We start from the raw sequence: 24,459 nt of genomic DNA on the forward strand, positions 1-24,459 counted from the left end.
GCAGCGCCGACCGAGCTGGAGCTGCAGCCTCAATCCACCCACAGGCAAGCCCCAGCCTCGGACCTCAAGCCAGAGAGATCCTGCAGCCTCAGCCCCCACAGGCAAGCAGCCCTGCAGAGGCGGGCGAGCCGGTGGGGCGCTGCGGGCGGGGTGCGAGGGATCCAGGATGACCGGCGGATCGGAGGGGCCCACGCAGAGTGAGAGTCAGGCGGCAGCAGCAGCTGGAGGTCGGCAGCCAAGGTGGCCGCAGGGGAGGCCGCTACGCAGACCGCGGGGGAGGTGGCAAGTGCAGCCGCTGGAGAGGCCATGACGGCCGCAGGGGAGGCCACGGGGGAGGTGGCAAGTGCGGTGACTGGAGAGGCCATGACGGCCGCAGGGGAGGCGGCTACGGTGGCCGCCGGAGAAGTGACGACGATGGCCGCAAGAGAGGTGGCAAGTCAGGTGGCAGCGGAGGGGAGCGGAGGGCATCCTGTGCGGCGGAGAGCAAGATGGCGGCGGCCTCGTGTCCAAAGCAGCAGAGCATCAAAGATGGCAGCGCCCAAGGAGAAGCCTCGTGTAATCCTCCTGCATCAAAAATGGCGCCTTAAAAAGGAAATGCACCTGGGAGTCTTAAAAGGGCCTTACCACATGGTGGTCCTCACAAAGTAACTTCTGTAAGGCAGAGCGTGTCTAAAATGAGCTATGTTAACGTGAGATGACGGATTTATAATAAGAATTAATATTTTAATGCTGAATGGTCACTGTGTTTGTGTAAAATAATGAATATGAAGTACAATTAATGATAAGAGCCAATAAGGAAATCAGGGATCCGTCACCAATTAATAACTATTTAATGTAACTGCTCAGTGTACCCACAACCCGTTGACGCAACATCTGTACCAGATAACATGTACCATACAAACGCACTGTGTATGCATACCTGCCTTCCGTTGGACAAATAAGGTCGAGATCCCCGGCAACAGCTTCGGGACTGTTGGGGGGAGGGGGGGCGGAGTGAGATGTTATGTATTGATGTGTGTATCGCCCTCATGGTTTGGGCACCATCTTTCCTCCATCCACGATATCGATTGCGGTGATCCTCTTCTCCCCGGGTTCTGCCACTGAAGCTAGGAAGTCGCCTTAGGATCCGATTTTCTTCCTCCGGAGTCCTGCCACTGGAGCCTGGAAAGTGCATTCGAGTCATTTCAGCTGGATCATCACCTCGCAGCCGTGCTGAGTGGTCTGTGCCTCGGGTCCAAGTCAGTCTCCGCCAGCAACACGCCCACCACCTGCGGGTCAATGAGCCACAGCACTCGATCCTCCAAGTCAGTCAGCTGGCACAGTTCAGCTTCCCCCCCTCCAGTCTGCTGCTGATTCCTTCTGTTATGTACCTTAAATGTATAATAAGCACAATGGTACACCACAGAGGGCGCTGTGGTGGGAGACCTGAAAGTACCTGCAAGAGGCAGTATAAAAGGCTGACCACACACCTGAGAGGCACTCTGGAGCTGTTCAATAAAGGATGATGGTCACAGCATTTAGATTAACACCAGACCGTGTGGAGTCAGTGATTTGTGTGCTACATACACAAGGAGCATGAGGACAGGAAGGAACCAGGGGAGCCTAGTGAATCTGGCGTGCGGTGGGGAGGACAATGGAGGCCATGAGCCTCCATCCTGCTTGAGCCCCACCCATCTTGCTACATGCCTGTTTTTTGTCTTTTTGCCCTTGTACATTATCCTGACAGCCCCTTGCACTGGTGCATATGCTCACCTCCTCTAACATTATTTCCCCTCTGCTTCCCCTACCCCCTTTGCCTCACTTCATCCCCTCCCTCTTCCTCTCCCCATGTTCCCCTAGCCTTCATCTCCTCCCTTCACCCCGCCCCCTCCCATTGTCCCCCTAACCTGCTCTAAGCCAGGACACTCGTGTTTAAAAGTGACCGTGTAGTGCCAGTATCGAGATAGTGCCTGCTGGTGAGAGAAGCAGTGACGCAGTGCTTGGCTCCTCCTCCTCCCTTTACTTCTCCCTCGTGACTCAGTTGGAGCGGGTCTCAGGGACAGGCTGGTCATCTGCTGCATGGTTATCTGAAAGCATAAATGGCACAAGAGTCATGTTAACGTGAGGGCAGGGGGACAGGAATGGAGGAAGGAATGCAGACAGTATGAGGAGCTGGAAAGTGATAAGGCCTTCTGGTTTAACGGGTAAGTAGGATGAGAAGAGGGGATAAAGATACCATTGTTGCCCCAGTGGGCTCGTCGTCTCCGCCAGCAACACGCCCACCACCTGCGGGTCAATGAGCCGCAGCACTCGCTCCTCCAAGTCAGTCAGCTGGCACAGTTCAGCTTCCCCCCCCCCTCCAGTCTGCTGCTGATCCCTTCTGTTATGTGCCATCTTTGTCTGCAAAATAAAGGAACCTGTGTGATTAAGAGTCCAGCTAACTATGTGTAAGATAAAGAGCAAGTTATTATTTAAATAGAGAAAGATTGCAAGGTGCTGCAGTACAGCGGGATCTGAGGGTACTTGTGCATGAAACACAATAGGTTAGTATGCAGGTACAGCAAGTGATCAGAAAAGCCAATGGAATCTTGGTCTTTATTGCAAATGGGATGGAGTCTAAAAGCAGGGAAGTTTTGCTACAGTTGCACAGGGTATTGGTGCGTGCAGTTTTGGTTTCCATACTTAAAGATCACATGGATGAACTTCAGCAATTGTGCATTCCTGTCTGGAGTAAAAATAAAACGGGGAAGGTGGCTCAACAATGGCTAACAAGGGAAATTAAGGATAGTGTTAAAGCCAAGGAAGAGGCATATAAATTGGCCAGAAAAAGCAACAAACCTGAGGATTGGGAGAAATTTAGAATTCAACAGAGGAGGACTAAGAGTTTAATTAAGAGGGGGAAAATAGAGTACGAGAGGAAGCTTGCAGGGAACATAAAACCTGACTGCAAAAGCTTCTATAGATATGTGAAGAGAAAAAGATTAGTGAAGACAAACGTAGGTCACTTGCAGTCGGATTCAGGTGAATTTATAATGGGGAGCAAAGAAATGGCAGACCAATTGAACAAATACTTCGGTTCTGTCTTCACGAAGGAAGACACAAATAACCTTCTGAATGTACTAGGGGACAGTGGGTCTAGTGAGAAGGAGGAACTGAAAGATATCCTTATTAGGCGGGAAATTGTGTTCGGGAAATTGATGGGATTGAAGGCCGATAAATCCCCGGGGCCTGATAGTCTGCATCCCAGAGTACTTAAGGAAGTGGCCCTAGAAATAGTGGATGCATTGGTGATCATTTTCCAACAGTCTATCGACTCTGGATCAGTTCCGATGGACTGGAGGGTAGCTAATGTAACACCACTTTTTAAGAAAGGAGGGAGAGAGAAAAGGGGTAATTATAGACCAGTTAGCCTGACATCAGTAGTGGGGAAAATGTTGGAATCAATCATTGAGGATGAAATAGCAGCGCATTTGGAAAGCAGTGACAGGATCGGACCGAGTCAGCATGGATTTATGAAAGGGAAATCATGCTTCACGATCTTCTGGAATTTTTTGATGTAACTAGCAGAGCGGACAAGGGAGAACCAGTGGATGTGGTGTATTTGGACTTTCAAAAGGCTTTTGACAAGGTCCCACACAAGAGATTGGTGTGCAAAATCAAAGCGCATGGTATTGGGGGTAATGTACCGACGTGAATAGCGAACTGGTTGGCAGACAGGAAGCAGAGAGTCGGGATAAACGGGTCCTTTTCAGAATGGCAGGCAGTGACTAGTGGAGTGCCGCAGGGCTCAGTGCTGGGACTCCAGCTCTTTACAAGATACATTAACGATTTAGATGAAGGAATTGAGTTTAATATCTCCAAGTTTGCGGATGACACTAAACTGGGTGATGGTGTGAGCTGTGAGGAAGACGCTAAGAGGCTGCAGGGTGACTTGGACAGGTTAGGTGAGTGGGCAAATGCATGGCAGATGCAGTAGAATGTGGATAAATGTGAGGTTATCCATTTTGGGGGCAAAAACACGAAGGCAGAATATTATCTGAATGGCGGTAGATTAGGAAAAGTGGAGGTGCAACGAGACCTGGGTGTCATGGTTCATCAGTCACTGAAAGTGGGCATGCAGTGAAGGCGGCAAAAATGGTATGTTGGCCTTCATAGCTAGGGGATTTGAGTATAGGAGCAGGGAGGTCTTACTGCAGTTGTACAGGACCTTAGTGAGGCCTCACCTGGAATATTGTGTTCAGTTTTGGTCTCCTAATCTGAGGAAGGATGTTCTTGCTATTGAGGGAGTGCAGCGAAGGTTCACCAGACTGATTCCGGGGATGGCACAGTATGGTTGAATTTGTAATACAGATTGAGGGTGAGGAAGTAGTGTCTCAAACGAGCGTACTATGCTTAAACAAAGGGGACTACAGTGGGATGAGGGCAGAGTTGGCTAAAGTGGACTGGAAACACAGACTAAATGGTAGCACAATTGAGGAACAGTGGAGGACTTTTAAGGAGCTCTTTCATAGTGCTCAACAAAAATATATTCCAGTGAAAAAGAAGGGCGGTAAGAGAAGGGATAATCAGCCGTGGATAACCAAGGAAATAAAGGAGAGTATCAAATTAAAAACCAATGCGTATAAGGTGGCCAAGGTTAGTGGGAAAATAGAAGATTGGGAAAATTTTAAACAACAGCAAAGAATGACTAAGAAAGCAATAAAGAAAGGAAAGATAGATTACGAGGGTAAACTTGCGCAAAACATAAAAACGGATAGTAAAAGCTTTTACTGATATATAAAACTTAAGAGTGACTAAAGTAAATGTTGGTCCCTTAGATGAGAAGGGGGATTTAATAATGGGAAATGTGGAAATGGCTGAGACCTTAAACAATTATTTTGCCTCGGTCTTCACAGTGGAAGACACAAAAACCATGCCAAAAATTGCTGGTCACAGGAATGTGGGAAGGGAGGACCTTGAGACAATCACTATCACTAGCGGGGTAGTGCTGGACAGGCTAATGGGACTCAAGGTAGACAAGTCCCCTGGTCCTGATGAAATGCATCCCAGGGTATTCAAAGAGATGGTGAAAGTTATAGCAGATGCATTCGTTATAATCTACCAAAATTCTCTGGACTCTGGGGAGGTACCAGCAGCTAATGTAATGCCTCTGTTTAAAAAAGGGGGCAGACAAAAAGGCAGGTAACTATAGGCCGGTTAGTTTAACATCTGTAGTGGGGAAAATGCTTGAAACTATTAAGGAAGAAATAGCGGGACATCTCGATAGGAATAGTGCAATCAAGCAGACGCAGCATGGATTCATGAAGGGGAAAGTCATGTTTAACTAATTTACTGGAATTCTTTGAGGATATAACGAGCATGGTGGATAGAGGTGTACCGATGGATGTGGTGTATTTAGATTTTTAAAAGGCCTTCGATAAGGTGCCACACAAAAGGTTACTGCAGAAGATAAAGGTACGTGGAGTCAGAGGAAATTTATTAGCTTGGATAGAGAATTGGCCGGCTAACAGAAAGCAGAGTCGGGATAAATGGGTCCTTTTCGGGTTGGAAATCGGTGGTTAGTGGTGTGCCACAGGGATCGGTGCTGGGACCACAATTGTTTACAATATACATAGATGACCTGGAAGAGGAGACAGAGTGTAGTGCAACTAAATTTGCAGATGACAAAGATTAGTGGGAAAGCGGGTTGTGTAGAGGACACAGAGAGGCTGCAAAGAGATTGAGATAGGTTAAGCGAATGGGCTAAGGTTTGGCAGATGGAATACAATGTCAGAAAGTGTGAGGTCATCCATCTTGGGAAAAAAAAACAGTAATCGGGAATATTATTTGAATGGGGAAAAATTACAACATGCTGCGGTGCAGAGGGACCTGGGGGTCCTTGTACATGAATCCCAAAAAGTTAGTTTGCAGGTGCAGCAGGTAATCAGGAAGGCGAATGGACTGTTACACAGAAAATAGGTGCAGTAGGCCATTTGGCCCTTCTAGCCTGCACCGCCATTCAATGAGTTCATGGTTGAACATGCAACTTCAGTACCCCATTCCTGCTTTCTCGCCATACCCCTTGATCCCCCTAGTAGTAAGGACTTCATCTAACTCCTTTTTGAATATATTTAGTGAATTGGCCTCAACAACTTTCTGTGGTAGAGAATTCCACAGGTTCACCACTCTCTGGGTGAAGAAATTCCTCCTCATCTCGGTCCTAAATGGCTTACCCCTTATCCTTAGACTGTGTCCCCTGGTTCTGGACTTCCCCAACATTGGGAACATTCTTCCTGCATCTAACCTGTCTAAACCCGTCAGAATTTTAAACATTTCTATGAGGTCCCCTCTCATTCTTCTGAACTCCAGTGAATACAAGCCCAGTTGATCCAGTCTTTCTTGATAGGTCAGTCCCGGCATCCCGGGAATCAGTTTGGTGAACCTTCGCTGCACTCCCTCAATAGCAAGAATGTCCTCCCTCAATGTTGGCCTTCATTGCGAGAGGGATGGAGTACAAAAGCAGGGAGGTCCTTCTGCAACTGTATAGGGTATTGGGAACATTCTTCCTGCATCTAACCTGTCTAAACCCGTCAGAATTTAGTGTACACCTGGAGTACTGCATGCAGTCTTGGTCACCTTACTTCATTAAGGATATACTAGCTTTGGAGGGGGTACAGAGACGATTCACTAGGCTGATTCCGGAGATGAGGGGGTTACCTTATGATGATAGATTGAGTAGACTGGGTCTTTACTCATTGGAGTTCAGAAGGATGAGGGGTGATCTTATAGAAACATTTAAAATAATGAAAGGGATAGACAAGATAGAGGCAGAGAGGTTGTTTCCACTGGTCGGGGAGACTAGAACTAAGGGGCACAGCCTCAAAATACGGGGGAGCCAATTTAAAACCGAGTTGAGAAGGAATTTCTTCTCCCAGAGGGTTGTGAATCTGTGGAATTCTCTGCCCAAGGAAGCAGTTGAGGCTAGCTCATTGAATGTATTCAAGTCACAGATCGATCGATTTTTAACCAATAAGGGAATTAAGGGTTACGGGGAGTAGGCGGGTAAGTGGAGCTGAGTCCACGGCCAGATCAGCCATGATCTTGTTGAATGGCGGAGCAGGCTCGAGGGGCTCGATGGCCTACTCCTGTTCCAAATTCTTATGTTCTTATGGCTGGACTGACATGAGGAGAGACTGGATCAACTGAGCCTTTATACATTCTAGTTTAGAAGGATGAGAGGGGATCTCATAGAAACATAAAAGATTCTGACAGGACGGGACAGGTTAGATGCGGGTAGAATGTTCCCGATGTTGGGGAAGTCCAGAACCAGGGGACAGTCTTCGGATAAGGGATAGGCCATTTAGGACTGAGATGAGGAGAAACTTCTTCACTCAGAGAGTTGTTAACCTGTGGAACTCCCTGCCACAGAGAGTTGTTGATGCCAGTTCATTGGATATATTCAAGAGGGAGTTAGATATGGCCCTTACGGCTAAGGGGATCAAGGGACATGGAGAGAAAGCAGGAAAGGGATACCGAGGGAATGATCATCCATGATCTTATTGAATGCCGGTGCGGGCTCGAAGAGCCGAATGGCCTACTCCTGCACCTATTTTCAATGTTTCTAACACCTCTATCTGAATCTTCTCTGCTCTAAGGAGAACAACCCCAGCTTCTCCAGTCTATCCGTGTAACTGAAGTCCCTCATTCCTCGAATCATTCTCATAAATCTTTTCTGTATCTTCTCTAAGGTCTTCACATCCTTCCTTAAGTGTGGTGCCCAGAATTGGACACACTACTCCAGTTGGGGCTAAACCAGTATTTTATACAGATTCATCATAATTTCCACACATTTGTACTCTATACCTCTATTTATGAAGCCCAGGAGCCCATAAGCCTTTTTACCTGCTTTCTCAACCTGTCCTGCCACCTTCGATTTATGTACACATACCAGGGCTCTCTGTTCGTGCACCCCCTTTAGAATTGTGCCATTTAGTTTATATGTTTCATTCTTTCTACCAAAATGCATCAATTCACATTCAACATTAAATTTCATCTGCCACTTATCCGTCCATTTCACCAACCTGTCTTGTTTTCTTGAAGTCTATCACTCTCCTCCTGATTGTTCATTATGCTTCCAAGTTTTTTGTCTTCTGCAAATTTTGAAATTGTGCCCTTTGCACCCATGTCCAAAGCATTAATCTATATTAAGAAATCAGTGGTCCTGCAACTCACCCCTGAGGAACACCACTGTATACCTTCCTCCAGCCCGAAAAGCAACCGTTCACCACTACTGTTTTCTGTCACTTCGCCGATTTCGTATCCAGGTTGCCACTGTCCCTGTTATTCCATGGGCTTCAATTTTCCTGGCAAGCCTATTATGTGGTACTTTTTGGAATGCCTTTTGAAATCCATGTACACTACGTCAGCCACATTACCCTCATCAACCCTCTGTTACCTCATCAAAAATTCGATCAAGTTGGTTAAATACGATGTGCCTTTAACAAATCCATGCTGGCTTTCCTTAATTTATCCATCCCTATCCAAGTGACTGTTAATTTTGTCCCTGCAGCCATCGATGACTAGGTCCAATGCTGCCTCCAGTGTGCCAGTGCAGCCTTCAGCCACCTGAGAGAGTGTTCGAACACCAGGACCTCAAATCCGGCACCAAGCTTATTCTACAGGGCAGTAGTGATACCTGCCCTCCTATATGGCTCAGAGACGTGTACCATATACAACAGACACCTCAAAGCACTGGAGAACTACCACCAACACTGCCTTCAGCAAGATCCTGCAAATCTACTGGGAGGATAGATGCACCAACATCAGTGTTCTTGATCAGGCCAACATCCCCAGCTCGAAGAACTAACCACACTCGACCAGCTCCGTTGGGCGGGCCACATCGTCCGCATGCCCGACACAAGACTCCCAAAGCAAGCGCTCTACTTGGAACTCCGACACGGCAAGTGAGCCCCAGGTGTGCAGAGGTAACGTTTCAAGGAAACCCTCAAAGCCTCCTTTGATAAACTGCAACATCCCCACTGGCATCTGGGAATCCCTGGCCCAAGACCACCCAAAGTGAAGGAAGAGTATCGGGAGGGCATTGAACACCGAGTCTCGTCGCTGAGAGCATGCAGAAATCAAGCACAGATAGCAGAAGGAGCCTTTCCTTCAACGACTGTCTGTCCCACCTGTGGGAGACTAATTTCCATATTGGACTGTAGTCACCTGAGAACTCACTTTTAGAGTGGAAGCAAGTCTTCCTCGATTTTGAGAGGTTGTCGATGATGATTAAGTAGTCAGCCTGATACCTCTTAATTTTTATCCTATCAAGTGTTTCCACTACCTCCTTCTTCACTATATCTATGGCAGCCTTGGTAAAGATATTTACTACCTCAGCCATACCCTCTGCCTCCTTTTTAGTTCCTAGTCAGCCTCAACCCTCCTCTTACTACCTTTTTTAATGTACAGGGACAACATGGAGCTATGTGAAGGCAAGGATGAGAGTCTTAAATGTGATTCTGTGTGCCACGGGAGATTGGCAACGACGAGGTGATGGGGATGCAGGGCAGCAAAGTTTGGATGACCATAACGGAAAGATGTGGCGGCTGCAACAGTCACACCTCCCACAAAAAATTCAGGAATCAAGATAAAGGGAACAGACCACCACATCTGAAGTAAACATGATTAGGTGACATCAAGCTTAGGTTTTAACAATCTGGAGTGTGTAGGAGCAAGAAAAGACAAAGACAAAGGAGAATAAGGAACTATGGGCCCAAATTTCGGGCTGCGCCGTTGGATGCCCGTTTTTCGCGCCACAAAGTGCGCCTAAAAAAAACTTCCAGATTCTCCGGCTCCCTGCTGGTCCTCTGGCCCTCGGCGCGGCGCAGCACAAGCTGTAGGGGGCAGAGCTAGGTCCCTGTGCTGAAAACAGTGCCGGGATCTCTGCACATGTGCGCTACAGTGGGCGCGCATGTGCAATAGCTCCAGGCGCCCAAAACTGTGTGGGAGGCCCGATGCACGCAGCCCCTAGCCCTGGCCGAATGGCATCACTGGGGCTGCGTGCATAAGGCTCCTCCCTCGCCCAGCTCCTGCTTCCTCCCGACCCGACTCCCGCTCCCCCACCCCGCGCCCCTAGACCGGACTGGACCCGCGCTCCCCCCCCCCCCCGACTCGAACTCCCTTCCACACCCCCCCCCCCCGAACCGCGCTCCCGATCCCTCCACCCGGACCGGACCCGACCCAACTTGACCTCCCTCACCCCGCAACGAACCAACCCGACCTCCCTCCTCCTTACCCCCCCCTCCCCGACCCGTGCTCCCGACCGGCCCCGACCCACGCCACTTACCTGTAAAATCTGGTGCTGGGGACGGGCCCTTCCCGAAGTCTTGGGCCCGTTCAGCCTCCCTCCACCCTTCTCCTCCCCCCCCTCCCCTCTTCCCTTCTCTCCTCCTCCCCCCCTTCTCCTCTGCCTCCCTCCCTTCGCTGTCAGAAACGCAGACACTGACAGACAGAGAGTGAGTGACACACACAGACAGAGATAGAGACACACTGTGGGGGGGGGGGGGGGGGGGGGCATTCCAGCACGCTGTTGGAGGGCTCCCAGTGCTGCAGTCGGTAAGTAGAAAATGTTTTATTTATTGATTTAAAAAAAAATATTATTTTTTTTAATTATCATTTATTATTGATGATGGCTCTTTATTTGTAAAACTGAAGTGTTTAATGTTTGTAAACTTCCCTTTAAACCACCCCGCCCCCCATTCCCTACGCCTGATTTGTAACCTACGCCTGATTTTCTAAAGTGTAGACAAGGTTTTTTCGAGCGTACAAAAATCTTCACTTACTCCATTCTAAGTTAGTTTGGAGTAAGTTTTCACTGCCGAAACTTTGAAAACAGGCGTAAGTGGCCGGACACGCCCCCTTTTGGAAAAAAAATTCTGTTCCAAAGTGAAACTGTTCTAACTGACTAGAACTGGAGCAAACTAAATGCCGAGAATTTGAATTTCTAAGATACTCCGTTCTGCACCAGTTGCTCCAAAAAATCAGGAGCAACTGAGGCCAAAACTTGGGCCCATTAGAACTAGCTGGAGTCGGAGACTACAATGAATCTTGCACTGGGACTTCCCCTGAGACTTCTCAATCAGCCAGCATAATTTCAGGGCTGAAGAATAAAAGTACCATATCAAGAGAGAGGTTAGATTACAGGATTAGCTCATCAGTTAACTAGCCAGTGCTTCTAGCCTGTACAGGATGAGTGTTGGATCTCCTCAGGATATAGAAGCAGCACTCAAAACTTGGATGTAGTGGACTTTATGTACGAGTTGTGTGCGAAATAGTCTTTGGCTCAAAAGAACAAATCAGCTCTTCAGCACTGCAGAAGGAGTCAATAGTGTCAATAAATGAAAGACTTAACAGCAGAGCTAAATCTGAGGCATGGCAGTTGTTGGCTACAGTTGTACGAGACATGAAGAAACAGAAGAATTGAAAACAACATTTTCTTTGGCACATGGAAAAGATCACAATGTAATGATTAAGCCACTGCACTACAAGAAGAATGTGCACGGAGAGAAATTAAAATCGAGTGTGGTGCAAGGTTAGGTTTAAAAAGTCTTCACTTGTGGATAAATGTAATCCTCCCTCATGTGCACCTGCAGTCTGCAAATAAAGCTCCAGTTAACAGGTTGATGAATAACATTGGCAGTACCACTTTTTAAAATGCCATGTAAATTCTTGATAAAATAACGGCATTTTAATTAATTTTATTTATGGTCAAAGATTTTGCATCATGCAGGTCTAAAATCTTTAATACATCTCACGTATCCACTAGGTGACACTTACTACTTGAATATTGCACCATTGAGCTGAAGACACTGGTTGGACTTATTAAAAGGAACTACCTGAGAAGTATATTCAAGCCCCAGCATATAAAACAGAGCAGAAAATTAAAATAATTAATTGCAAATGTGATTTCTTTTGGTTAAGAGAGAGAATTCATGCTTTGTATTATTGGGCCCAAGTTTCAGCCTCAGTTGCTCCTGATTTTTTGGAGCAACTGGTGCAGAACGGAGTATCTTAGAAATTCAAATTCTCAGCATTTAGTTTGCTCCAGTTCTAGTCAGTTAGAACAGTTTCACTTTGGAACAGAATTTTTTTTCCAAAAGGGGGCGTGTCCGGCCACTTACGCCTGTTTTCAAAGTTTCGGCAGTGAAAACTTACTCCAAACTAACTTAGAAGTGAGTAAGTGAAGATTTTTGTACGCTCGAAAAAACCTTGTCTACACTTTAGAAAATCAGGCGTAGGTTACAAATCAGGCGTAGGGAATGGTGGGGGTGGGGGGTGTTTAAAGGGAAGTTTACAAACATTAAACACTTCAGTTTTACAAATAAAGAGCCATCATCAATAATAAATGATAAATACATCAATAAATCAACGAATAAATCAATCCAAAAAAATTAATAAGAAATAATTTTTTTGAAAAATCAATAAATAAAACATTTTCTACTTACCGACTGCAGCACCGGGAGCCGTCCAACAGCATGCTGGGATGCCCCCCCCCCCGCCCCAGTGTGTCTCTATCTCTCTGTCTGTCTGTGTCTCTATCTCTCTGTCTGTCAGTGACTGTGTTTCTGACAGCGAGGGGAGGGGGAGGGAGGGGGGGCAGGGGGACGGGGGCGGGAGGAGGAGGAGGAGAAGAGGAAGGTGGGAGGAGGAGGAGGAGGGGAAGGGGGGAGGAGGAGGAGGAGGAGGGGAAGGGGGGAGGAGGAGGAGGAGGAGGGGAAGGGGGAGGGGGGGAGGAGGCGGAGAAGGGGGAGGGGGGGAGGAGGCGGAGAAGGGGGAGGGGGGGAGGAGGCGGAGAAGGGGGAGGGGGAGGAGGAGGGGGGGAGGGGGAGGAGGGTGGGGAAAGGAGGAGGGGGGGTGGGTGGGGAAAGGAGAGGGGGGGTGGGTGGGGAAAGGAGAGGGGGGGGTGGGTGGGGAAAGGAGAGGGGGGTGGGTGGGGAAAGGAGAGGGGGGGGGTGGGTGGGGAAAGGAGAGGGGGGGGTGGGTGGGGAAAGGAGAGGGGGGGTGGGTGGGGAAAGGAGAGGGGGGGGTGGGTGGGGAAAGGAGAGGGGGGGGGGTGGGTGGGGAAAGGAGAGGGGGGGGTGGGTGGGGAAAGGAGAGGGGGGGGTGGGTGGGGAAAGGAGAGGGGGGGGTGGGTGGGGAAAGGAGAGGGGGGGGTGGGTGGGGAAAGGAGAGGGGGGGGTGGGTGGGGAAAGGAGAGGGGGGGTGGGTGGGGAAAGGAGAGGGGGGGTGGGTGGGGAAAGGAGAGGGGGGAAGGAAAGGAGAAGGGGGGAAGGAAAGGAGAAGGAGGGGAAGGAAAGGAGAAGGGGGGAAGGAAAGGAGAAGGGGGGAAGGAAAGGAGAAGGGGGGAAGGAAAGGAGAAGGGGGGAAGGAAAGGAGAAGGGGGGAAGGAAAGGAGAAGGGGGGAAGGAAAGGAGAAGGGGGGGAAAGGAAAGGAGAAGGGGGGAAGGAAAGGAGAAGGGGGGGAAGGAAAGGAGAAGGTGGGGAAAGGAAAGGAGAAGGGGGGGAAAGGAAAGGAGAAGGGGGGGAAAGGAAAGGAGAAGGGGGGGAAAGGAAAGGAGAAGGGGGGAAAGGAAAGAAGGGGGGGAAGGAAAGGAGAAGGGGGAAAAGAGAAGGGGGGAGAAAGGAGAAGGAGGAGGGAAGGGGAAAGGGAAATGAGAAGGGGGAGGGAGGCTGAATGGACGGGCCCAAGACTTCGGGCAGGGCTCGTCCCCAGCACCAGATTTACAGGTAGGGTCCGGGGAGCGGGGGTCAGGGGTGCGGGTTGGGTCGGGGGGTGGGGGCAGTCGGGAGCACGGGTTGGGTCGGGGGTGGGAGGAGGGAGGTCTGGTTGGTTCGGGGAGGGAGGGAGCGCGGGTCGGGGGGAGGGAGGTCAGGTCGGGTCCGGGGGGCGCAGGTCGGGTCGGGTCCAGTTCCTGGGGGGGGGGGGGGGGGCGGTAGAGCGGGAGTCGGGTCCGGGGGGGGGGGGGGGGGGGGGGAAGCGGGAGTCGAGTTGGGTTGGGAGAAAGCAGGAGCCGGGCGTGGGAGGCAGCCTTATGCATGCAGCCCCAGTGAGGCCATTAGGCCAGGGCTAGGGGCTGCATGCTTCAGGCCCCTCCCATACAGTTTTGGCTGCCTGGAGCTACTGCACATGCGCGCCCACTGTAGCGCGCATGTGCAGAGTTCCCGGCACTGTTTTCAGCGCAGGGACCTAGCTCCGCCCCCTACAGCTCGTGCTGCGCCGCGCCCGACTCCAGAGGACCAGCAGGGAGCCGGAGAATACGCAAGTTTTTTTTAGGCGCACTTTGTGGCGTGAAAAACGGGCATCCAGGACTTGGGCCCATAGACACTACAATGCAAAATATCACACGATGGAAACGGTGAGCCAAATATTTGGTTGAAAGATGTTACATACATTACATTGTTGTAATAGATTCATATCAGAGAGCTCCCATTTACCACAGAGCCATACGATGTTACCCCAATGTGGAATCCATGTATCCATGTTGGGTGAACATACTCAGTGAACAGCCCAGAGAGAATAAACGTTTAAGAAATAGCATGTCTTTTAATGTTTAATGCTGGGTTGGATGGGGAATTCTATGCATTTATATGGTCATCTGTCCAACCAACATTCTAATCTTCAGTATATTCAGAAACTCAACAAAGCAAGACAGTTACACCAACAGTTAGGGTCAATAATTATAGCTAAATATATTTAGAAAGAAAAAAATAAAGTTAATTGCAGGAGGGGAGGGCTGGGGAAATTGCAATTTTTTTTTGCAATAAATTACTGAAAGTATATGTTTAGATAGAACCACATTTATGCAGAGAAATATAGTGTTTGTGTCTGAATTCTCTGAGATGGTTAGAATCACCTTAACCTGCTTCAAGAATTTGCATAATCTAAAATCAACATACAAGACATCACAAAATTGTCAATATTGTGTTTTATAGTTTGCGTTTTTGCAGTTTTTGAGATGAATCTGTACCATTTAAAAAATGAACTGTACAGATTCCAGTGACAATTAATGGTGTTTGCAGATTGCCGTAAATAGTTGCGGCTTTACTGCGAGCACACACACAACCATCCACATATAATGCTAGGAACCAATCCGGAAATGAAATAAGCACTCTCTTTCAGAACAGCCTTAAAACAAGAACACTTACATAATCAAAAATGTTTATTGCTGTAAATTTGTACATGTGACAGGAAACAATAGCAAATAATTTCTGATACTAGTACAGACAAGATCTGCCACAAAGTAGCATTGTGCACTGCAACTCCATCAATGATTCTTGCAGAAATAATCTGAGGTTCATGCCCATGTTGCTAAGTCATTGATGAGGTTGTGTTAAACACAGAACATGCTCAACTGGCAAACTGTGCCATTGTTAACCATCTTGTCTATAAATAAAACTTTACAGGAAAAAAGGTGTCTTATCGTTGGATTTTTATAGCTTTATTTAATTTATAAAAATGACTTTAGATCACATTTTTAACATTTGGGACCTTGGTGAAAATTTCTCAACATTGGAACTACTGTCTAATTTAAAAAAGTTCTTTGGATTGTTCCCAATTAGATTTGTGGTGTTTTAACATGTTAATGGATCAGTTGTGTTATGGTCATGTTCGCAAATTTTGTAAATATATTTTTACTGAATATGGAGTACACTAGTGGAAAAAAAATTATTACTTTCAAATGCAAGCAACTTAAACACTACAATTAAATATGAAGGTGCATAAACACACACTCAGAAAACAGACAAGATAGCCCAAAATATAATTAACTTTGTAGTGTGTACTTGTGATGCTCATATTGAGTGGCGGTGCAGGCTCGAATGGCCGAATGGCCTGCTCTTGCACCTATTTTCTATGTAACACACTTCAAAATTAGTTAAGAATCTGGCCTCCGTTTAGCCCAGCCAATTCTCGGGCTCATTAACCAATCAGTGCACACTGTTTAGTATCCGTATTGCAACAGGCTGTTAGTCTTACTGTATGGTACATGTACAACATGAATCTAGTCTCAACTCTTTCTTTTCACATTCCTCAATCACATTAAACAAAATAAAGTTTTTAAAAAATCCCTTTTAAAGGAGATAATACCCTTTTAAATAATTCTGTTTCTACCATCCTTTCCCTTCAGGCCAAACAGAAGCACGTGTTCAATACAGTTACAATTTGTAGACAAGTTACTGTTTAGGGCTAGGTTACGAATTTGGTCCACATCAAAGTTCAGTTTAGCTATAAAAATAGACTACTCAATTTTGTTGTATAAAATAAGCAACATTTTGCATTTTTTGTTCAAATTGCACTGTAACAAATATATGCTATCTTAGTCTTTTAATACTGCTTCAGGTACTTTTATTTTATCTGCATTAAGATGCAAGGAAACAGCTTTGAAGGCGGTACCACTACATAAGATCATACACTGCAGCACTTTGTTCAAACAGGTTACTGTCCAACAGCTCAGAGTAGGAAATTAATCAGTGTGTGGGTTTGCTCCCTTGAAAACGGATCAATATCTTAATCAAGCTTTAGTTATGACAGCTTTTATTAAAAGCTATTAAAAAGGATGTTGCTTGTTATGGTTTATATTTATTGTACACCTTGCTAGAACCTAACCAGCAAGTATAAACACATGATTACATCGCTTTATTATATTTACATAAAAATACTTTCTGCATCTAAAACAAAAACGAGTTTTTTTGGAAAAGCAATAAATAAAGGCATTTCTAAACTCAAACCTGTTAAAATAGTCTTACTGATTATGTATAATTTCATAAAAAGGGTCTTTTCTAGCCCCTCCCTCTACAAAGCAATGGTATTTATTTTACAATGTAAATCACACAAAGATCTTACTACAGGGGTACCAAGTTCCAAGTTAAACAGCATCAGTTTCCAACGTTTGGGACAGCTACTGTAAGCTCATGCAACACACGTGCACAGACATATAGTTGCACTTGAACACTGTACAATATAAACAGCTGCTGCAAGAGCAGTTTAGTTAGTGATTATACTTTAAACCGAATCCAAAATGCATTTTTTTTTTAGAAAAGGTTTATACAAAATACTTGAGAACAGAGGATCAATTCCTAAAGCACCAACACAGCAGGTTTCAAAATTAAGTTGAACACAGAGTCTCGTACACATGCTGTGTACATGTCTTGTGCTATGCAAGTGGTGATGGGTTTTCCTAGCAAAGACTAGCGATTTGTCAGTGAAATATCCGGTGATTGTGCCAAGTGGCATGATTTGTACAAGTTCCCGCTACCAGCAGCCGACTCACCACAGCCCCAAGGAGATTCATTTTAGCAAACTATTACCGTTTGTGCAATAGAGCATGTTTGACTTTGATGAAATCCACCATGTTTAAAAGTCTCCAAACCACTAAGAGATCAACAATAGTAGTTTCTGTTTGCCCAATATTGAGTGCACATATTCTCTTCAGAGACACACTCTACCTACCCAAGTCCAGAGGGTCTAGGAAGAGCCAAAGTTTAAGGGCCCTTAAGTGTGTGCAGGAGTACTTCTGGAATTAAACCAGCCAAAACTGCCCAGCCTAAGCATGGAGTATTGGTAAGCATCCCGCTTACCAGCCAGGACAATAGGGCATTGGCTTTTCTGGAGTCAAGTGGGAAAAAATCCCAGCCCTCACAGTTCCATTGGTAAGCCAGGATGGCTGGTCAGTCTTCAATAGTCCTTTGGAGTACTGAGACCATCTGGCTCAGGTAATGGATTATTGAGTCTGGCACAGAGGGTACATTTGGGATACCAGGAACATCATCTTGGAATCATGTCAACCCCAGAGACTCAGCTTATCTCTCTTCCCCTCCGCCCCAGGAGGATGGTCACTAACTGGTTGTTGGACTGTGGATTAGTACAAGGTTGAGCCCTTGCTAAGGAGACAGTAGGTATCAGGAGCTTCTCATGAATAGTATGGCGAGCTGAAATCTGCCTGCATTGGAGGTAAACCATACAATGGAGACACATGCAGCTTTAGCAACAATCCATTGCTTCTTTGCAAACCCATCACGGTGGGCACCAATTACTGGGTATACAAGCACCCTGCCTCCAGGAACTGCCATCGAGGAGTTGTACCCACTCTTTCCCCCACCCCCAAAGTCCCCAGTGATCTAATCAACAGCTTCACGGAGATCAGCACAGTGGAGATGAGGGCACAGTCACTACTAGCATGCAGCTAGACAGCTGGAGTCTGCGGTAATGCATCCAATCTAAATAAAAATGAAAATTTAATATCTTATAGAAAAGGGAATAGTATTCTAAAAATATCCCATCACTGATTCATGCGAAGGCAGAGCTCAGCGCCAGCAGGAGAAACAGAGACAAGTGCTACGGACAATTAACATCGCCGTAACATTTTAAACAATGTTTTTTTCACAAAAGTAAAAGCAACTTGTACTTCATTGGGTGCAACACTGACCTTTTAACTAAATCCTATTGTTTCCCCCCACTTTATTGGCAACTGCCCTGCAATTTGCAAGCAAGTCCCCTGTGACAAATTACAAGTCTTAGTTATCCTTACAGCAACGAGATTGTTTAGAACAGAATGCTACAGAGTAATGTAAGAGAGGTTTTGTGGTAAATAACTTTTTCTATGACCATTACATTATTTTATGATGGCTTAGCCTTAGAAAAGTTCTAAGCCACTATGGACACAAACAAATCACGGCAAATAAACCTGTAGTTACATTTAGACTCAAAATCACACTTGCTTATTAAGTTATTCAGATGTCAAAACATCACAGTGGTTCCAACTGCTCAGCCATTCAATCACTCCTGACACAGTAAGAGTCAATCTGTGCCTGGAACCTTCCCTTTCACCTGGGTCACGTTCAGTTTGTACAGCAACTTTCCTTAATGCTCTGCGGACAGACAAAAAAATGATCGAATTTGGGTCACTTACTTCTGTCCTGAGAGCACCTTTGCAAGACTCCCTCGTTCATGCCAGAATCGAGGTATTATTTAAACACATCTAAAGCACAATAGAGCATCTCACAAAGGCACTAGCGGCACAGAGTAAAGTACCTACCAATCCAGCAATAAAATGTAAATGTTTTTAGAAACTTTGTTATTTCCATGAAATCACCCTCACTATCATTAATGTACTTTTCAGAACATTATGCCAGAGAGCACAGGAGGATAAAAAGGGCATTTTCAGAGATAATCTCAGGATTGGATTAGCATACATCAGCAGAAGTGTCTTCGTCAGTAATCAAAAATTACACTTTTATTTTGGTAGTGTGAAATATGGAGGGTGAAGTTTTGATCCAAACTGGGTTTGGTCTTATTTCTGTATGAGACAATTCTCCTGTAATATGCGGTAAGACATGTGCACAACACTGACAAGGCACCAATGATACATTTGTCTTTTTTACAGTTTGGACTAAAGCTGTCTGAAGAATAACCATTCATGACAGAGAGCACTCGTAACTCCCTTCATCCACACGTTGCTCCTCTTCCTCCTCTCCTTGGCCATCCTCTTCCTGCCTGCTGATACCCCCGCTGCCATCGTTCTGGGTACTGTTAACGTGACTCACTGTATTTCTACTGTCCTCTGCCCAAGGGCTGGGGGCCTCCACTGCCTTTGATATGCTCAGGCGGCTCGAGGGCTGAAAAGCTTCAGGTTGAATCTGCTCCTCTGTGACCTCGTTCAATTTCTGCAGCTGGGGGTTTATGCGATTCAGAAATGGCTTGTATCCAGGGCTGGCAGTATTAAATCAGCACGGGGGAGCGGTGGTGGGGGGGGGGGGGGGGAGAAAAGAGAAAGAAAAATTAGCGTGTGAAATAACAGTAGAATTTTGTTCTCACTGTGGTAACTTCTATTGCCCAATGGAATATTTATTCAGCTGTTCGTTATACATGTAAACAAATGAATAGACACTCCTGTACCCTTGGAGCAATTTAAAAACCACTAACAATCTTCAAAGGCTTAGAAACAAAGATATTAGGCTAACATGTCACTTTATATATTCATGAGAAATTACTGAGGTTATCTGTCAACTTAACCTCAAAAATTTTACTGAAACCACCAGCATATAAATTTCCTTTGTCAATACTCAATACTTGACCCATTTCTCCATTAAGCAATTGCACAAATCTCCTGCTTTATGCCCTATAACCCTGGCTTCCTTCCCAAATATGCTTCTGCTCACTGACCATGAAACTATCCTGTAAGATGGCCTGAGAAAAGGACAACAACAGCTGCATTCACTGGCACTCACTCCAGCATCAGCAACTGAAGGGGCAGCTGCAACTGGCTCAGCTTCTCCTCTCCAGACCAGGAGTTGGGTAAAGAGCAGAGGGAAGTGAAGTGGAACTGGAACTGAAGATAAGGGACATTCTGGATGGGAGATGAGCACACCCGCTACTTAATCTACACCGGGTTGTGATCAAAGGATTTCGGAAGAAAAAAACTCATTTATCCATCAGTTTTTCTTTTAAAAGGGGATATTCTGTTCAAGGAAATACTGAAGCTTCCTTGATGATATACTGAACTTAGCCAGTGAATATCTGAGCAATACAGACCTGGCAACTGTCGTTCAAATCTCATGTCAGAGATCTCAGCTGAGGCAATGGTAGTTATGATAGAATTACCCATTAGTGCTCCTGGGTAAGGGCGGGGGAAATCAGCCAGGGTCCCCACTCGTACATGCTACACAGCAAACTCTGCTAGAAAATGTACATGTGGGGGATTCAGGCGAGGACAGAAACGGGCCACCTAATGCATGCAGTCATTTATGTGGAATACCCACTTTGGTGAGGACAGTGGGTGTCCATGAAACCATACCCCAGCATGGAGTCAATGGAGCAGAAATTGTACCTCCTTGTATCAGTTTTAGGGGCGCAAAAGGCTAAATTTCAGGGACCAACTACCTGTGCCCCAAGGACACCTGAAAAACATCTGACCTGAAATTAGGTCGGGACATTTTTTTTTTTTTAGGTGTCCCTGGCAGCTGCCTAAGACAGGTCCCATGTAAATATGGTGAAACTGGGATGTGATGAATGGGGCAGGGGTTGGGCCTGTCCTGCTGAGAATTCTTCAGCATCCGCTGCTTTAAGGTACGCTGTTAAAAAATGTTTTTGCTTTTTAAAAAACCCTTCTGTGGAGTCAGGAGAAGCAATGGTGCTCCTTTTAGCTGCACTTCTGACAGTTGGTGCCAGCCGCGATCGCCCATATCCCACGCCTTCTGCACTACCCCCGCCCCACCCCATGGCACATAGGCCTGAAATTAATTGTTGCAAAAGGGCAGGCTTCATGTGGAGGCAGACAAGATCATTCACATGACTTAGATGAGGCCCAAGGCCCAATTTCGGACACGCATAGCCCGGGCAATGGTAATTCTGGGCCCAGGCGAATTTCTGACCCTATATCTTAGTGAGGAATTTTTTTCTTTTGTAGAAGGCTTATTTGCAGTAGTTCATTTTACTGCTAGCAGTGTCCAGCGTTAAGAATGATTCCGTTTACTGAGAAAGGGAAAATAAATCTCCCTCTCTTTCTGGTGCCTTAATATTACTGAAATTTCACATCCCAGTGACTCTCACAGAAGACAGACATCGTCACTGACCTCATTCTTCTTCACTCGTGTACCTTGCTGTCTTGACTTGTATCTTTTCTTGGCTCGGAGCTTCCACCCTAGAGGAAGCAGCGCCTGGAGCATCTAGCCTGCAGAGTACACTTCACCCTGGCCACATCCTCCCCCAAAAGTGAAGGGTTTTCCTTTCACCGTTAAAGAGCGGAAGCAAAATGATACGAGTTTGCACTCCGGCACAAAGCTGCACCCTCGAGCAGCACCTATCGGGAATTTGGAAATCAGTGGGGGCGAATTCCCGCTGTCTACTTTCTTGGTGTGAGAAATTGTGTGCTGAGAGTACGGTTTTTGCAAGCTTTACCTCGACCGCAAACATCAGCTAACACAAATAGACAGGGCTCTGATGTGACACCGATTAGTGTCCGACCACATTGTAAAATTCAAGTGGGAGCAACATACCACCACAAGTTTTATTCAAACTTAAATTATTCAAATTCAATAAAACACATGAGGCAAACAAAATACCCAATGGGACTCGGTGGTTTACCAAGGAAACAAACCAGAAATAAATTCAGCCACAATGATGGGGCTCAATGTCATACCAGTTTATTTGCAGGTGACTGACCAAGTTGTGGTATGTAACCTTTATACATCTTAGTCTTGCTTCCTGATGTGGTGAGGAACATGGGCGCAACCAACAAATCAATGATAGGGACACAGAAGAACTGTCTACATGTATTCACTCAAGCCAATTGCCACTGACTGAACTATCTGATGAGTGTTTCGCAAAACTTTTCAGACTGGGTCACCAAAAAACAAAAATCTCTCCTCCTTTTAATTCTATTTTTCCCTCCCACCTTCATTGCTCTTTCTCCCTCGTCCCTCCTTTACTTGTGCTTCTCTCTAGCTTTCCTCCATGTTCTATGTGTTTCTTTCTTGCTCTCTCCCTCACTTTTATCTCTGTTCTCCACTTTCGTTTCTTCCCAGCACTTTTCTTTTTTTCTATTGTAAACCAACTTGCTTCGTCAGGATTATTTCGAAGCGTGGTTGTGCTATTGGCTCAGAAAGTGCTACTACGGCTCTTAAAAAGGAATAAAACATTTAATATACGAGTTATGCCAATGTTTTTTAACCTTAAGTATGGGGGATATCCTACACACACCCAAGCATCCCCTGCAAACACTGACTCAATTATTCTAACTTCCAAAAGACTATTATTAATGTCGCAAAAAACGATGACATTATTGCAAAAAAAACCCCCATTAAAAATAAATGAATACAAAGCAATGTGCCAATAAGGTAACAAAGAATTTTCGACACATTGTTTGCCCGGCTCCAGGCCGACAGAAATCTGAAGAGTTTACAGATACCATGGTGGCCCTCTGGCTAGCCTGGAAACCAATGACTGATGCTACCAACCCATCCTGGGAGGTTTTGTGAGCTACAGCAAGTGGAGATCTGCAGATAATTTTAAGATGTGGATTTTTGGTAGAATAGGAGGCCTTTTGGCCCATTGCGCTTGTGCTTTATTAAAGCTTTCTGATTACTCCCCTGCTCTTCCCCCACAGCCCTGTAAATGTTTTTTCTTCAATTATTTATCCAATTCCCTTTGAAAGAATTTGCTTCCACCAGCCTTTTAGGCAGTGGATTCCAGATCACAACAACTCGCTGTGTAAAAAAAAAAAAACAATTCCTTATGGGAAAGAAATAGCCATTGCAAATGTGGGCCCATCTAGTTACTGGAGTTTACAGCTGGCCAAATCACACATGTTGTATGACATAGTCATCTGGTTTAGTGAAGTAAAAATAATAAATGCATCATTTGAAACTAGCTCATCCTTTTTATAAAGCTTAATTGCGGTTACGAACTGGATATGCACTACATCACTTACCAGTCTGCTGAAGCCCATCCATCCACAGCTAGCATGCCATCTTTAATACCCTGCAAAATATCCATGGGAATCTCGGAGTGTTGGATTGAACTGATTATCTGCCCGATCACTGCAGAATCTCGGAGAATGAGCGCTGTAATTATACACCACTCCAAACAGCCAGCTTCCATGAAAATGTGCATCAGATACCTGAAGGAACAGAACAGTTGTAGAGAGATGACACAGGTAGGTGGCTGCAGAAAGTGAACTAGCAAAACCTCTAACCTAAGGGTTTGTATCACTTTAAAACAACCTTCAATTAAGCCATTTTTTTTATTATTCCAAAATAGATATTCAAAATTTTAGCTGAAAATGCAAGCTTTATTTCAAAACATGAATTCATAATTCAAGAATATTAAATAGCAGTTATTCCCACAGTCTCAAAAGTACTTTTATTCCTCCCTTTAGGTTAATAAGAACACAAGAATTAGAAGCAGGAGTAGGCCATTCGACCCTGCTCCGCTATTCAACAGGATCAAGGCCGATCTTCTCCCTCACTTTCCCACCCGATCCTCATCTCCCTTGATTCCCTTAATATCCAAAAATCCACCTATCTCAGCCTTGAATATACTCAACTACTGAGCATCCACTGAGGTAGAGAATTCCAAAGATTCACAACACTGAGTGAAGAAGTTTCTCCTCATCTCAGTCCTAAATGGCCGACCCTTTATTCTGAGACTACGCTCCCTAGTTCTAGACTCTCCAGCCAGGGGAAATAATCTCTCAGCATCTATCCTGTCAAGCCCTGTAAGAATTTTATATGTTTCACTGAGATCACCTCTGATTCTTCTAAACTCTTCAGAGGACAATCCTCCTCAATCCTTGCATTGCCCACTGTCTAATGGGCAAACTGGGGCCTCTGCCAGGTCATTCTTAACTTAGGTGAGAAAACTGCCTGAACCTTTAATTTATTTTATCCATCGCTAAATATTTTGAGAGAGAATCTTTATCTCTTGGTCTCTCCCTTACCCCCAAAATG

The 24,459-nt window shown here is 45.8% G+C and overlaps 1 protein-coding gene across 2 annotated transcripts in view; it reads right to left on the minus strand.

The window, feature by feature from the left end:
- Positions 1–15,158: 15,158 nt before the first annotated feature.
- Positions 15,159–24,459, minus strand: part of ric1 (RIC1 homolog, RAB6A GEF complex partner 1) — a 266,797-nt gene continuing 257,496 nt past the window's right edge. For both annotated transcript variants that reach the window (XM_070888453.1, XM_070888452.1), the window contains 2 exons: positions 23,442–23,630; positions 15,159–19,723 (listed from right to left, as the gene is read on the minus strand). In XM_070888453.1, coding sequence (XP_070744554.1) covers positions 19,429–19,723; positions 23,442–23,630 — 484 coding nt within the window. In that variant the 3' untranslated portion in view covers positions 15,159–19,428. The remainder of the gene's footprint in view (positions 19,724–23,441; positions 23,631–24,459) is intronic.

This window comes from Pristiophorus japonicus, chromosome 1, assembly GCF_044704955.1.
Source record: "Pristiophorus japonicus isolate sPriJap1 chromosome 1, sPriJap1.hap1, whole genome shotgun sequence".
Lineage (NCBI taxonomy): Eukaryota > Metazoa > Chordata > Chondrichthyes > Pristiophoridae > Pristiophorus > Pristiophorus japonicus.